Here is a 13963-nt window from a genome sequence, read left to right as displayed (position 1 = left end):
TGACAAATTAGATTTTAACGACCAATAAAAAGTGGAGCTGCACGTCGTCACCGCGTCGCATCTCTGTGGCGTCGCCGTCGGAGCAAACCATCATTAATACATACGCCATGACATCATCACACACTCAGATTCTTCCATCTGTAGTTTTTTACATCAAACTGACACATTTTGAGTTATGATCTCTGAAACTGAGGCTAAACTAAAAGTCAGGTCACATGACTGAGTGATGACCCCATGCTGCTGGAGTCTTTGTCTCCTATGACAGGTGACTAAGTGTTTGATTGTTTTTGTAATCTAAGCAGGCACACGTCACATGTTTCAGGTGAGGCGGCCCCGCCTTTCACTACACGTGTATTCATGCCACACGTGGACAAAATCGGTGCTAAAGGCTGGAGCTGTGCAGCGTGTGGATGTGGCCCTCACACAAACACTTCTGTGAATCAGGTCTCTTCAGTTTAGCTTCCTCACCTGCACAGGTAAAGCCTCCGTCAGTCTTCTTCTTTCATGAAGTGTCAGTCTGCACCACTCTGGCGCCCTCTGCTGGATGGACAGACTTTTCTTTCTTTTCTCTCTGACTTATGAAATTAAGTGTGAACAATTAAATTTTTAAAAAAAATCCAGTGTGAACAGTGAGAAAAATAAAAGTCCCCTTTGAGTCTGTGATGTGAAAGGTCAGTGAGGGGTCAGTGAGTCTAAAGCCAGCGACCAATCAGCAGGAGCCTGTGAAATATTTACACATTCATGATTTTATTCCATTTAAATAAAAAAGGACAGTTTACATTTTCATATGTGCAGCTTCAGCGAGCTCACAATCTGGTTTGTACAGGAACAGGCTGCAGAGCAGACGTGGCTCTTAAAGCGGGTCAAAGGTCGGAGTTTTGAGTAAAACTACGTTTGAACCACATTCAGACGCCATTCTTGTGATGAACAGACACAAACCAGAACATTTCCTGAGGATTTATCTCTAAATGCATGATGTCATAATGTCAGCTGATCAACAAGGTTCAGTAACAGCTTTCAGTGCGTTTTCAGAAACCAGGAAGTGAAACATGAGCCGACTGCGTGTGAAAGAACCAACGAGCAGCTGACAAATCTCGTTTTTCTGCTCCATCAGTGTTTTAAAACTCAAACCACCATTGAAAGGAAAAGTTTACCTTCATATCCTCCACGTTCCTCTCTGCACACATGAAGAGTAACATCAGTATGAAAGGAAAACACCAGGAAGTGAAACAACATTAACACATGTTCGCTGTAAGAAAGGCTGCAGACACTTCATTTCCCACAATGCTGAGCAAACGTGACCCTGATGGGTGAAACTTCGCTTTAAACTTTTTAAACATGATTGAAAATTTTGTACATCAAAAACAAATCACACCGTCGGCTCAGCGGGGCGGAGCTATTCTGTACATTTGGGGGTTGCCCCGCCCTCCGTGCTCGTGGTAAACACAAGCATATGTGCACTAATGGACAATCGTCCTATGATCCAGGAGCTCAAATGGAAAATTTCAGCAGTTTTTTTCTCCTTGTGGCTCTGGATGATGTCACAAAGAAAGCTTCCCTAATATGGTCATCTCAGCCACAGAAGCCCCACCCAAAATTCAAAAGAAAGGTTAAAGGGGAGTGGCCAAAGCAGCTTTTTTTCCCCACACAGAGGATAAACTGGCCCCGAATCAGATAAAGAAGGATTATTATGAACTGTGGATCATGCAAAGCTGCTCTGTTAGTCTAAACTAATAAAAAAAAAAAAAAAAAAAAGGACAGGAAGTGAGCAGAATTTTTCACAATAAAACAAATTGTATGAAGTTTTCTACACGTTAATTCTGTACAATAATAAAGATCAAAAATCTGCATATATATATATACATAAATATTTTAGATCAGATAAATCCCGAGTTCAGATTACCAGCACAGAGTCCGACAAATACAAAATATTTTTGTTTGTTTTTTTACTTTTTGTTGTGAAAAACAAAAATTAGAAAAAGTAAAAAGGTGACAAAATATCTACACTCATATTTACAACTATTAAATAACCAAAACAAGCATAAAAAACAAAACATCGATAAAGACGACGGCTGAAACGATTTCACTGCTGTACCACAGAGAAGTACCAAACGAGCGGCTTTTGTTTCAGTGGAATCTCATTGGTTCGGCTTTTTGCTGGCGATATTTTAGATGCCACACCTCGCTCCGTACGGACGCCGTCACATCTTTGTGGGACGCGCTGCAGCTCCTCTGGGCTTCTGTATCTCATAATTACGACTCACTAAAACGTGAAAAACACGTTGGCGCCAGCTAAAGTTTATTTCTGACGTTTACTCGTCGAGCATTAGAACAGACTTCCTGTTTGTACGTGAAAGAAGAAGCTCAGCTCGTCCTCTGTCTGAATTATGAGGTACAGAAGGCGGAGCTTAGTGTGCAGAGAGCGCTGCGCGTCTGCCGAGGTTTCCGGTGTCACTCGGTGACAGAGGTGTGGCTGTGGGCGCTTCATGGAGCAGCTTCTCCACGCTGCGTTCTCGCTGTTAAACATTAAAACGCAGCATGCACGCCGCTCTGCCGCGGTCGTTCTTACAAACATGTTGGCGTTTGTGGGACGTCCCCACGTTCAATTTGTTTTCTTGGATTTTCACCTTTTGGGAAACGGCAGGAAGCTCGACTCGTGTGCGGAGAGGAGCTTCCTGTTTGCTGGAGGTGGAACCGTTACCTGATGCAGGGACAGTGAGCTTACACTTCAAGTCTTTCTCCGACCTTTAACCTCCGACCTTCAGACTCCTTCTGATTGGCTGATTAAGTATTCAGCTGTCCGTCGGCGGGCGGGTAAAGGCTGCCTCTGAGACGAAGAGGAGGGGTGGTGCTGGTGGCGTCCTCGGAGCGAGGTGTGGTTGCCGTGGTGATGGTTGGAGCTGCTGTGGGAGGAGGGGGGAGGCGGGGGCGGGTCTCGGAGCGAGGGGGGGACGGCGGACGACTTGATGGGGACGATCCGAGTGTCCATGACCTCGCAGTCGACCTGCATCATCATCTCGTAGCCCTGAGAGGAGTTATAGAGGCTCTCTGAGGAAGAGGAGGGATGGAGGAAGAGCGGCTGGTTAATGATAATAACCACCATCATCATCATCATCATCAGGACAGCTCTATCAATAAGGAGAAGAACAGCAGCCGAGCCAATGACAGCCTTTTATCTTCACCATGAGGGCACGGCGCTCGCTGGGCCGCCGTGACCGAGTCAGCTGTGCACGGCGGCGCTCGCCGAGTGATTCACAGCGTGCACACTCACCGTTTACAGACATGGCCGGCATCACCAGGGACATCTTGGGCCGGCTCGTTTTGTTGTGGCTGATGGCCGGAAGCAGGAGGTGATCCTGCAGGAAGACACGCCGTTTAACACGCTGTGAGAGCCTGCTGCTACTGTGTGTGCGTGTGTGTGTGCGTGTGTGTGTGCGTGCGTGCGTGCGTGCGTGCGTGCGTGTCATACCCGTCTGAACGAGACTACGTAGAACGTGTCCTCTCTGCGGTCGATGGCGTCCAGGAAGTCGCTGTAGGTGACCTCAGGACCAGGAAGCACCTGCAGCTGACTGCAGCACAGGGAGAGAATCATCAGGCTGGACAGGAAGTGACATTAATGTAAAAATGTTTTTCAGCTGAAATGATCTCACTGAGTTTCAGCAGCACAGAAACATTCAGCCATTTAAGTCATGTATGTCACTTCCTGTCTGACTTGCTGCACACTCAGCAGGTCTGCGCTCGGCGATGAAGAGCGCGTCGTACCTTTCTATGGAGCGGTGAGTCTGGATCGGCAGATATCTGGAGAAGTTGGTTTTCCTCTGCTGAGCTTTCTGCTGCAGAACGACACAAACCACAGATCCCAGTGAGCTGAAGACTGTTCTCCAGTAAAGGGTTAAAACTCTGGGAGATGAAGACGACTCCTCACCTGGGCGACTTTGGCCTTCTTGGCCATCTTCGGCTTTCCGGACTTCTTGCGATCGATCTGGTGTCGATGGACCCATCCTCTCAGCTCATCCGCCAGCCTGCACAATTCAGAAGAAGCAAAGAAACAGAAGCAGGAAGGTTTAAATACAGCTGCAGCTCCTCACATCAGCGCGAGTCGCGGCGCGAGTCGCAGCGCGAGTCAAAGTGTGAGTCACAGTGCGAGTCGCAGCGCGAGTCAAAGTGTGAGTCGCAGCGCGAGTCAAAGTGTGAGTCGCAGCGCGAGTCACAGTTCGAGTCGCAGCGCGAGTCACAGCACGAGTCACAGTGCGAGTCGCAGCGCGAGTCAAAGTGTGAGTCGCAGCGCGAGTCGCAGCGCGAGTCAAAGTGTGAGTCACAGTGTGAGTCACAGCGTGAGTCACAGCGTGAGTCGCAGCGCGAGTCAAAGTGTGAGTCACAGTGCGAGTCAAAGTGTGAGTCACAGCGCGAGTCGCAGCGCGAGTCAAAGTGTGAGTCACAGTGTGAGTCACAGCGTGAGTCACAGCGTGAGTCGCAGCGCGAGTCAAAGTGTGAGTCACAGTGCGAGTCGCAGCGCGAGTCAAAGTGCGAGTCGCAGCGCGAGTCGCAGCGCGAGTCAAAGTGTGAGTCACAGTGTGAGTCACAGCGTGAGTCGCAGCGCGAGTCAAAGGGTGAGTCGCAGCGTGAGTCGCAGCGCGAGTCAAAGTGTGAGTCACAGTGCGAGTCGCAGCGCGAGTCAAAGTGTGAGTCACAGCGCGAGTCGCAGCGCGAGTCAAAGGGTGAGTCGCAGCGCGAGTCAAAGTGTGAGCCGCAGCGCGAGTCAAAGTGTGAGTCACAGTGCGAGTCGCAGCGCGAGTCAAAGTGTGAGTCACAGCGCGAGTCGCAGCGCGAGTCAAAGTGTGAGCCGCAGCGCGAGTCAAAGTGTGAGCCGCAGCGCGAGTCGCAGCGCGAGTCAAAGTGTGAGCCGCAGCGCGAGCCGCAGCGCGAGCGTGGAGATCCTAACACAGTCAGACTCACCTGAGAGACTCGGAGCGGTTGAACTGCCGGCAGTCTGAGGAGGTGAAGTAACGGTCGATGTCCTGCAGAACCAGGTCCTTCACATCACTGAACACGTCGCTCAGGTTTCTGCACACACACACACACACACACACACACACACACACACACACACACACACACACACGTTTGTTTCAAAGTGTGGAGAAATTCGCAGCACAAACACTCAAAGCTGACAGTCGCAGTGATGTCACAAAACGCCGACATCCTCTCACCTGAACTGATACGACTCCGCGGCGTATTTCTCCTCCGCTCTCTTCCATCGCTCGTCTCCTCCGTCCTCCTCCGTCTCCGTCTTGTCCTCCACCTTGTTGGTAGACGGCGCCGCCTGCTGCCGCTGTTCGATCTCCAGCAGCCGCCGTCCCGTAAACGACACCACGTCTTCGTGCAGACCCGTCGCCAGCTTCCTGTCTGTGATGCTGCGATGCAGAACAGAACGTGCTGAACAAAAGCGGCGCCGACATCTGCGGCGACGAATATTTGCACGACGAGTCGCAAGCGATACCTGACGGGTCCGAAGCTGAAGGTCATGAAGAGGAGGACGACCATGACGCACACGGCTCTCTTGTTACTCGCCGATTCGGCGCCCTGAAATGACACGAACACGATGAGAGAATGACCCTGAACGCTGACGCAGCAGGTCCACCTGACTCTGTTCTTATTCGTCTGACTCCTCCCCTTTTGTCTCAGTTACTTCCTGTTGGTGGTTTTGGCTCCCTCAGCAGATCATTCAGTTACGCAGAGACGTCACTGCGTCTTCTTCACTCAGCAGCAGGTTAAGCAACATTACGCTGAACGCCACGCTTGGCGCTCTGATGCTGCTGTCACGCATCAGATCTTATCACAAGGCTGCGGAAAGGCGTGGAGCTGAAGAACCAGAACGTCCAGCAGGACTCCACCAACCGGTGTGTCCGCTGCTCCCGGCGTTCACAGTTTAACCCTTTAAGACCTACCATAGAACCAAGTCCGCCAGAGCTTATATTATATGTTTACATGCTGTGGAGCCATTTTTGGGAGCATTTCAAGTTGCTATACATCAATACAACCATTATAGCCCAGATTTTAATAATATGTCTGCATTAAGTGCATAGTAATTACATAAATTGCAAAAAAGTGCAATAAACTACAAAAAAATTGAAAATCGTTTTTGTTTTTTTAACATATATTTCTAGTTAGAGAAATTTAAGAGGCTTATCCCTCAAAACTGTAAATACAAAAAAGTTGCACAAAATAGTTTCCCACCACAGGAAATTTATTTTGAGTGTCTTCATAGTTTTATTTTTGAAATACACCAATTTTTATACACTGCAGGAAAAACGAAAATAAATATTATGATGCAAATTTGCAAAAAAGCAGCATATGCATCAAAATAAACTATTTCCAGCAGTGCAATATGAGTCCTAAGCATCCCAGAAACCACACAGAAAGTCATAAAGTCAAAGATAACTTTTAAAAACACCAGTATAGGCTCATGAGGCCCTGATGGTAAAAAAAAACTACATTTCTGCGAAAATGACGTCACTTCCGGTTTCGGGCAGGTCATGGCGGACATGCGATAGTTCGCGCTGATGGACGTAGGAAGTGTTACAAACAGCTGATCGGATCGGCAAAGCGTGTTTCTGGAATATTATGTTTTTGTTGCTGCAAGTGCTTTTTATGCAGTTTTTGCAAAGCTATATGTGGAAGGAAACTGTGACCGAGGACAAGCTGATGGCATAAGATGTAAGTACAACTCCTCCGGTTTCATATGCAAAAAAAATTACTGCTAGCTCACGTGGTTGCAGAGCTACCGGGATTTAAAAATAGTTACGCAAAACAGAGCGTGCTGCTCCGACCGGCTTTAAAGGGTTAACTGCAGGCAGAAAAGTTCCTGCAGTTTCAAATCCTGATCCTCCATCAGCTGCAACTCTTCATAAAAACTTTCACTCGTGTGTTGTGATGTTTCGTGGAGTCTCACCTCCTTCCCTGCCAGTCTCTCCCTCAGTGCCTGGTTCTCCTTGCGGAGCCGTTCGTTCTCCTGCTGGGCCTCCCTCAGCTGAGCCTCCAGGTTCTGCAGGTACTCCTTCTTCTTCTTCCTCGACTGGCAGGCCGACTCGCGGTTCTTTATCATCCTCTGCTGCCGCTTCAGCACTTTCATCTGAGGAGGAGGAGGAGGTGGTCAGTGAGGGGAAACAGGAAGGAGGAGAGGAAGAAGAGGAGGAGCCGTGTGACAGGTGTGTGATGTAATCAGTTCACAGGCTCAGAGAGGAATTCTGGGTACTGGCTGTAACGTCAGTGCTGTACTCACATCGATGTCGTTCGAGCTGTTGCCGGGCAAAGTCGTGGTCGCCGGGACGATGGGTTTGCTGGTGGGCGGGGCCGTGGGGCTGGAGCAGTGCTGGGGGATGCTGGGAGAGACGGGCTCCATTTTGACGATGGCCGGCGTGGAGCCGAGGCAGACGGACGGAGAGATGACGACTGGAGGAGGAAGAGTAGAAGATGCAGACGAATCAGAGCATCCTCAGCACACGAGAACTGAACACACCACTGTTTATTGATCATGTTAAAGGTCGGACTCTCCAGCATCCTCCGTCATCACTCATCCCCGACTACGTTATTAAATCAGCTGCACAAAGTGAAACGCCACGAAAGCAAAGGCAGAAATTAATTAATAACATATTAACTTATAATAATAATAATAATAAATTTAATTATTTAGATATAAAACCTAAAAGTAGATATGTATAAAGGAAACTGTGATGGGAAATAAACATTAGGATTAGTAAAGGGAGAAACAGGATGTTGTTACCAGGTCTGCTCTGGTCCATGGAGGGGAGGCCCTGCAGTATGAGCGCCTTGGCCGGCGTGGCGGTCTGGGGGACGGGCAGGGTGGCGACGCACACGGGTCGGGGCTGGATGGGGGGTTTGGTGCTCAGGATGGTGTTGGCCTTTAACGTGGCCGAGCTCGGCAAGACTGAAGGAGACAAAGAGGCGGCGTCAGAGGTTAAAACGGCGCCCTGTAACAGAGGCCGCAGCGGCGCTCACAGGTCAGACTGGAACCTCGCGGCGCTTTGGTTAAACGACAGCGTGAGTGAAACCCGACGCTAAGGCTCAGCATGCAAACAGGAGGGAGCGCGCACGCTGCAGTTAATCCAAAGTACACAAACAGGTTTGTTAGCATGCGGCGTTTGCATGCTCGCACAGAACAACCAGTGTGGAGGCTGCAGGGCTGCAGAGCTGCAGAGCTGCAGAGCTGCAGGGCTGCAGAGCTGCCGTCGACAGCAGAGCAGGAAATGCTCCAAACTTTTAATGACAAACTTGATTTCAGAAGATAAACAGCAGTTTGAGTTCAATCGCTCAGAAACTTCTGGAAACATATTTCACTCAGTGATGTCCTCTCGCTGTCATGGTTACCGGACGTGTCTGACCCTGAGCAGGATTTAAACTCCTCCACATCCTGCTGACTGAGCGCTTACACGCATACAGAGGGAAGCTAACGTGACACCAGCGTGTGCTTTCAAACAACCATCGTTTCCAGGATTTATAATCCAAACCCTCTGATGTTCATTAAAGACACTTTAAGGTGAGCGGCGAGCCTCAGAGTGAGTCGCTGTGGCGATCCTGGTGATGATAATACACTCGCCTTTTCTCTGCCTTGTAACCAGGATCAGGTTGCAGCAGTTGAGACGTTCATGTCTGTTGGGACTGACCTATTATGTTCAGGCTCCACCTCCACAGTCGCCCAGTAAACTGAGAGCGTTCCCTTCAGGCAGAGCCCGAACATGAAAGCTCGACCGACCCGCCGACGCTCCGTTTTCCCAACAGCTCAGATAAAAGCTGCTTTCAGCTGCTGCCTTATTCACACAGGCTCCCTGAGCAGGTTTACACCTGCAAACAGCAGAGAGCACTGAGGCAGAACTCAGACACCTGAACCATCTCTGTGTCAAAAGGCTGAAGTCTGACCTCAGCATCACAGCAGCTAACCAGGCGCCTCTGAGACGTTCTTCTTGCTTTGGTCTGATTCTTGGACAAAGTTACATCTGATTACACGAAGCTGGAGAAGCAGGCCTGATGCTTCTGATGCTTCCTGACGTGCAGAATGACTCCCAGCCAGGGAAGCTGCTCATTGAGCTAACACTGGTCCTGGAAAACTTGCGCTCGTGCACCAATCACCAAACCAAACCACACCCAGCTTTCCCATTGGCTGCTTTCAGTGGATAAGCGGGCGAGCGGTCGTACCTGTAGCCTGCGTCTGTAACCCGCCGATGACCGCCGGGATCGGCGTCGTCAGCGGCGCCTGGAGCTGCGTCTGTGTCACCGCAGCAATCTGGGTCTGTGTTGGGGGTGCTGTTGTTGCTACGGTAACCTCCATGGACCCTAGGGGAGGCGACAGCACGTCTCCGTACATGTAGGGAGGAGTCGGAGGATTTTCGCCTTTAACGGAGATCTGAGCAGGAGAGAGAAACGATCTTTTTAACCGCCATCACAAACCCGTCTGTGTTCATTAGCGTTCTTTAATAAACCCACTGACCCCCCCGTGAACTGAAACACACCTGTGGGTCAGGTGGAGAGGCCGAGCACTCGGACTCGAGCGAGGACGGGGGCGAGGGAGGCTCCGCTTTCACCTGAAACACTGCACACGACAAACAGTGAAACCACAGGAAACGTGCAAACGACCCAAAACCCGATGAAGAGAAACCCGACGGGGACTTACACATCTCCACCGGCAGCGGCTGCGTTATTGTCATTTCGTTTTTAATCGCCGGAGCGTCAGCTTCAAAGAAAACACACACAGGAAACAGCTCATTTACATCAAACTCACACTAAACTGTGGTGGTTTAAGGTCGCCACGGTCCGCTGACCGGCACGTACCTGTGAGAAGGTTGTCGTCAAGGTGTCGCCAGGGCGACGTAGGGTTGTCAGGATCGAGGGTGAGCACGAGGTCATTGTCGAACTGGCAGAACGAGAAAGAGAGAGAGAGACAGAGAGAGAGAGAGCAAAGAAAGTAAACAATCAGCAACTGTGTGTGTGTGTGTGTGTGTGTGTGTGTGTGTGTGTGAGCCTGTTTAGATATCTTTGTGGGGACCAACAGCCCAAACGTGGCCGTCTTCACGAGTTTGCATGTTTGAGACTTAAAATGTGGGGTCAGTGTCAGGGTCACAGTTGGGTTAGGCGTTTATATTTAATGGTTAGCAGATAGGAAATGCCTATATCAATTAGATGTCCTCACTAAGATACCAAAACGAGAATGTGTGTGTGTGTCTCATTATCACACCGCTGTCACCAAAGCAGCAAAGTGGGCGGAGCTGTGATCTGCAGCTAAAACAACTCAGTCAAAAACTAACGACGTAAATCCGCTGAAGCATGAAGCATCAGGAGCTGTGATGTGGAAACTGCTGGATTCAGGTCAAAGGTCACAGGAAGCAGGTGATAAACATGAAACAAACATTTCTCCTCATTGAGGGCCAAAGCAGCGCGCCAAATATTTCCATCGTTATTTTAAGGTGGGACGTTTGCGCTTCAGTAAACTTGTCGGTCACGTCCTGCAGATCACAGAACACCAGGAAACATCCTGCTGAACCTGCAGCGTCAACCAGGAAGCAGCTCCGCAACACACGCCGCGCCACCGCTGATCGTTAAAGTCATAACATTTATTAATCACCATGTGCAGCACTTTAAGCTCACAGCTAAACTAGCAAACACTGCATTCACAGCAGCTTGCTAACCAAAACAGTCATGTGTCAGTTTGTTTCAGAGACTTTTAATCTGAAGAACCAAAATCCAGAAAAACAAACTTTTACTTTGAAAGTTTTGTTTTTTCCTATTTAAAAAACAAACAAACAAAGATTCTGGTGTTAAAAAAAAGCTGCTTCTGCTTTTCTTTGTCTTCCTGACTGTGCAGCTACGATGGGTGATGTAGATAAGTCGTCTCAGCTGTTTCCCACTCACTCATCTGAAGCCACAGAGGGGAAATATTCCTTATATGGACGTCTCGGCCACAGAAACCACGCCCCTGCTCTTCAAACCTGTTTGTGGGGCAAACTCAAACTGTTCGTTTCAGACAGATTATGAACTGAGCAGCTGCAGTGAGGTCCAGTGGAAGTATAAGAAGGCTTATTTTAAACCGTCACTCATGCAAAGCTGCTGTAGTTGAGCAAAATCAATTTATCTGTTAAAACTCAAATGATCCCGACTTCAGAAATTATTTGTCCGTTTATTCTTGTACATGTTGATCTGCTGCTATCCAGGATGTGTTTGTGGGTCATGTGATAGTGGAGTGACGAATCAGGGAAGCAGTGCAGTGACTCGAAAGACCCAGTCAGGCAGCGATCGCTGGACTCAGCGTCGTCATTTTCATAAATATCAGACAGTCAAATAATGAGCTCACAGCTCTGAGGCTACGCAAATGTGCCCAGCGAGTCAGAGCAGCCCAGGTCAGGCAGAGCCCTGCAGGCTCACAGCCGTCTGCACTGCTCAATATCAGGCAGCTGGTTTTAATGTTGCAGCCGAACACTTTGGTTTTACATCCTTTGACAGTGCTGATGATCTAGGATTAGCTGTAAGTGTAGCAGCAGAGCTACACGCTGGATTTCATCACCGTGTGAAAGTGCTGGTCGCAGGGTGTCGGGTTCAATGTGAGGCGTGCACAGAAAGCGTGAGCTTTGTGTGTTGAACGTACCGATGCGTCGTATTTCAAGCCTCGGCCGAAGTCCCCGTCCTCGCCCTCCTCCATGCTCTCACACTGGAACAGGCAGGCATCTGCAGGAGACACGAGTCCACACACGTGAGAGAAAACAAAACCAGCTTCAACCACGCACGCACCGCGATGGTGTCAACTGTGCTTCTCCCATCATGCTTTCCTCACACCTCTGAGTTTGAAGCCACATGCTGTCAGAGCAGCACTCTAAAAATCTGCATGTGACCTTTACTTTTTATGAATCCTCCAGATCTCTGCATTTGTGACAGAAGGACAGCAGCAGGTTTAAAGATGGAGGTGAGACCTGCTGTGATGGTTTGGAGACGGGAGGCGGAGCTGAAGTGTGAGCAGATGGACAGGACTAGAAATGAGTCCATCAGCTCAGCCGGAGATGGCATAAAGTATTCGAGTATCCCATGTAAGATGCTCAGAACTCGAGCTCAGAGACGCTACGATCACAGATTTTAGGATATTTTTGAGATTAAAAAAGATTAAATGTCCTGATAGCTGTTATCAACGAGGAAGCTGCAGAGTGCCCCCTTGTGGACAAACTATACACCATTAACACACAGCATGGCTGAATGGTGTTTCTCATGTCTCATCTTATTGTTTTGTCATGTTTCAGCCGTTATAGATGCTGATAAATACACACTGATCTGTGGATAATAATAGCAGAGTTTCTCTTACCAACAAAATAAAAAAACTAAACTTTTTACACACAGAAGTTTATATTTGATGACTCCGCCTTCTGTGCTGCTGTGTGCATACAGCATGCATGCACTTTGGTCAGAAATAGCTGTGTTTTACACGTTATTGTCCTTTATAAGTGTCTCTTGTTCTCAGGTGTATTCACGCTTCCTGCTGCTGCTCTGACCCACTTCTCTCAGGGGGATCATTCAAGTTTCATCTAATCTCACCTGAGATTAGATGAAACTGTATTTACTGCAGGCAGGGCGCGATAAATTCTTTGGTCTAACAGCTACAATAAAACGGGTTGTAAACCTACTTCACTGTTTAACAGGCAAGTAAATCCTGGAAACGTGTTTTTTTACTTAAAAATGTTAACATAACAGAGAGAGCTACATCTACAGCACGGCTGTTCTGACTGGATATCCATGACATGTTATTCTAACAAAGGGAACTCAGGACAGCACATCCTCCACCTGCATCCACCTGCCTGCACCACCTTTCTCGGGGTTATTGTGAAGCTGGAGATAAGAGGAGGCTGATTAGGTTTTTTAACCAGTTCCCTGCAGATATCGCGATAACAGCGTGCGCTGATCACGACAGCCGTGACAGCCCTCTTCCTCCCCCTGACCGCGGCTCGAGCTTTGCCCTGAAACATGTCAACAGTACGCGGTTTAATGCGGGGTTTTTAGCGGAAAATGGGGGAACAACACGCAGAGGGCGAAGTGTGCGGTTAAATTAAAGCGAGCTCACGTTTCCAGCCAACGTGTTGAACACACACCGGCGCGTCCGGGTGAGCAGGCTGAAGGAGGAAGCGCGTGCACAGTACAGCCCTGCAGTCGCGTGCGCTCTAACACAACCCCAAAATCATCATATACGAATATATTTGACCAGTTTTGTCGTGAACACAGATGTCACGGTGGGAACAATGAGCGCTGAAGACGCTCCGACGACCCCGTTTGCGTCGCCTCGCCTTCTCGATGCATCCACACCCCCGCTATCAAGTCAGCCTCCTCTGAATGCTTCAGCTTCAACCTTAATGCTTCAAAATGCTGCCTCACCCCAGTCTTCGCTCGTCAGCAGGTTATCCGCGAAGAAGCGGCTGTCCAAATCCGACAACAGATCCGTACTCATCGCCCCGCAGGCGGTGTGTTTGAAGAGCAGGAGCCTCGATAGCAGCTAGCTAAACAAACAGACAGATTACCGCCTCCAGCGTCCGCATCAAGATAGCTGGGCGGTGTGATGTAAAGATATCATTTATAATTCAAACTAATCAAATATATATTTGCTCTAAATTTCCTTATTTATGTCAACTTTCTGTATCCGCTTGAACTGTAGGTCCTTCCCTTTTACGTCGCATATGACAGCACAAGGAAACGCTTCTTTTGGGCAGAGCTACCGCCCACGTCTGCTAGAGAAGCCAATCACAGCACAGGGATGTGTGATTGACTAAATATTGGGCCAATAGGAGGATTCCGAGACTACTATTGGGTTGCCAGGGAGCCTATCGTTGAGAAGAACAAGTGAGGAAGGGCTTTAAAGGTGATTCGGTCCAATCGAATGGTCGTATTTTGATTGACATGTGTAGCAAGCCAGTGAACGCGA

At 49.0% G+C, this 13963-nt stretch overlaps 1 protein-coding gene across 1 annotated transcript; it reads right to left on the bottom strand.

The window, feature by feature from the left end:
* Positions 1–725: 725 nt before the first annotated feature.
* atf6b (activating transcription factor 6 beta) lies at positions 726–13730 on the bottom strand. Its single transcript, XM_087835272.1, has 17 exons — positions 13420–13730; positions 11654–11733; positions 9847–9928; positions 9689–9748; positions 9528–9607; positions 9214–9421; positions 7784–7948; positions 7283–7452; positions 6953–7132; positions 5501–5583; positions 5211–5414; positions 4957–5064; positions 3926–4022; positions 3763–3833; positions 3470–3569; positions 3272–3356; positions 726–3048 (listed from the first exon to the last, which is right to left on the bottom strand). Exons 1-17 carry the CDS (start codon positions 13490–13492, stop codon positions 2762–2764), a joined length of 2133 nt encoding a protein of 710 aa, XP_087691398.1. The 5' UTR covers positions 13493–13730; the 3' UTR covers positions 726–2761.
* Between the last annotated feature and the right edge of the window lie 233 nt (positions 13731–13963).

This window comes from Neolamprologus brichardi, chromosome 22 (genome assembly GCF_056152115.1).
Source record: "Neolamprologus brichardi isolate AB-2024 chromosome 22, ASM5615211v1, whole genome shotgun sequence".
In the NCBI taxonomy this organism is placed as follows: domain Eukaryota; kingdom Metazoa; phylum Chordata; class Actinopteri; order Cichliformes; family Cichlidae; genus Neolamprologus; species Neolamprologus brichardi.
This window is presented reverse-complemented; position numbering and strand designations above follow the sequence as displayed.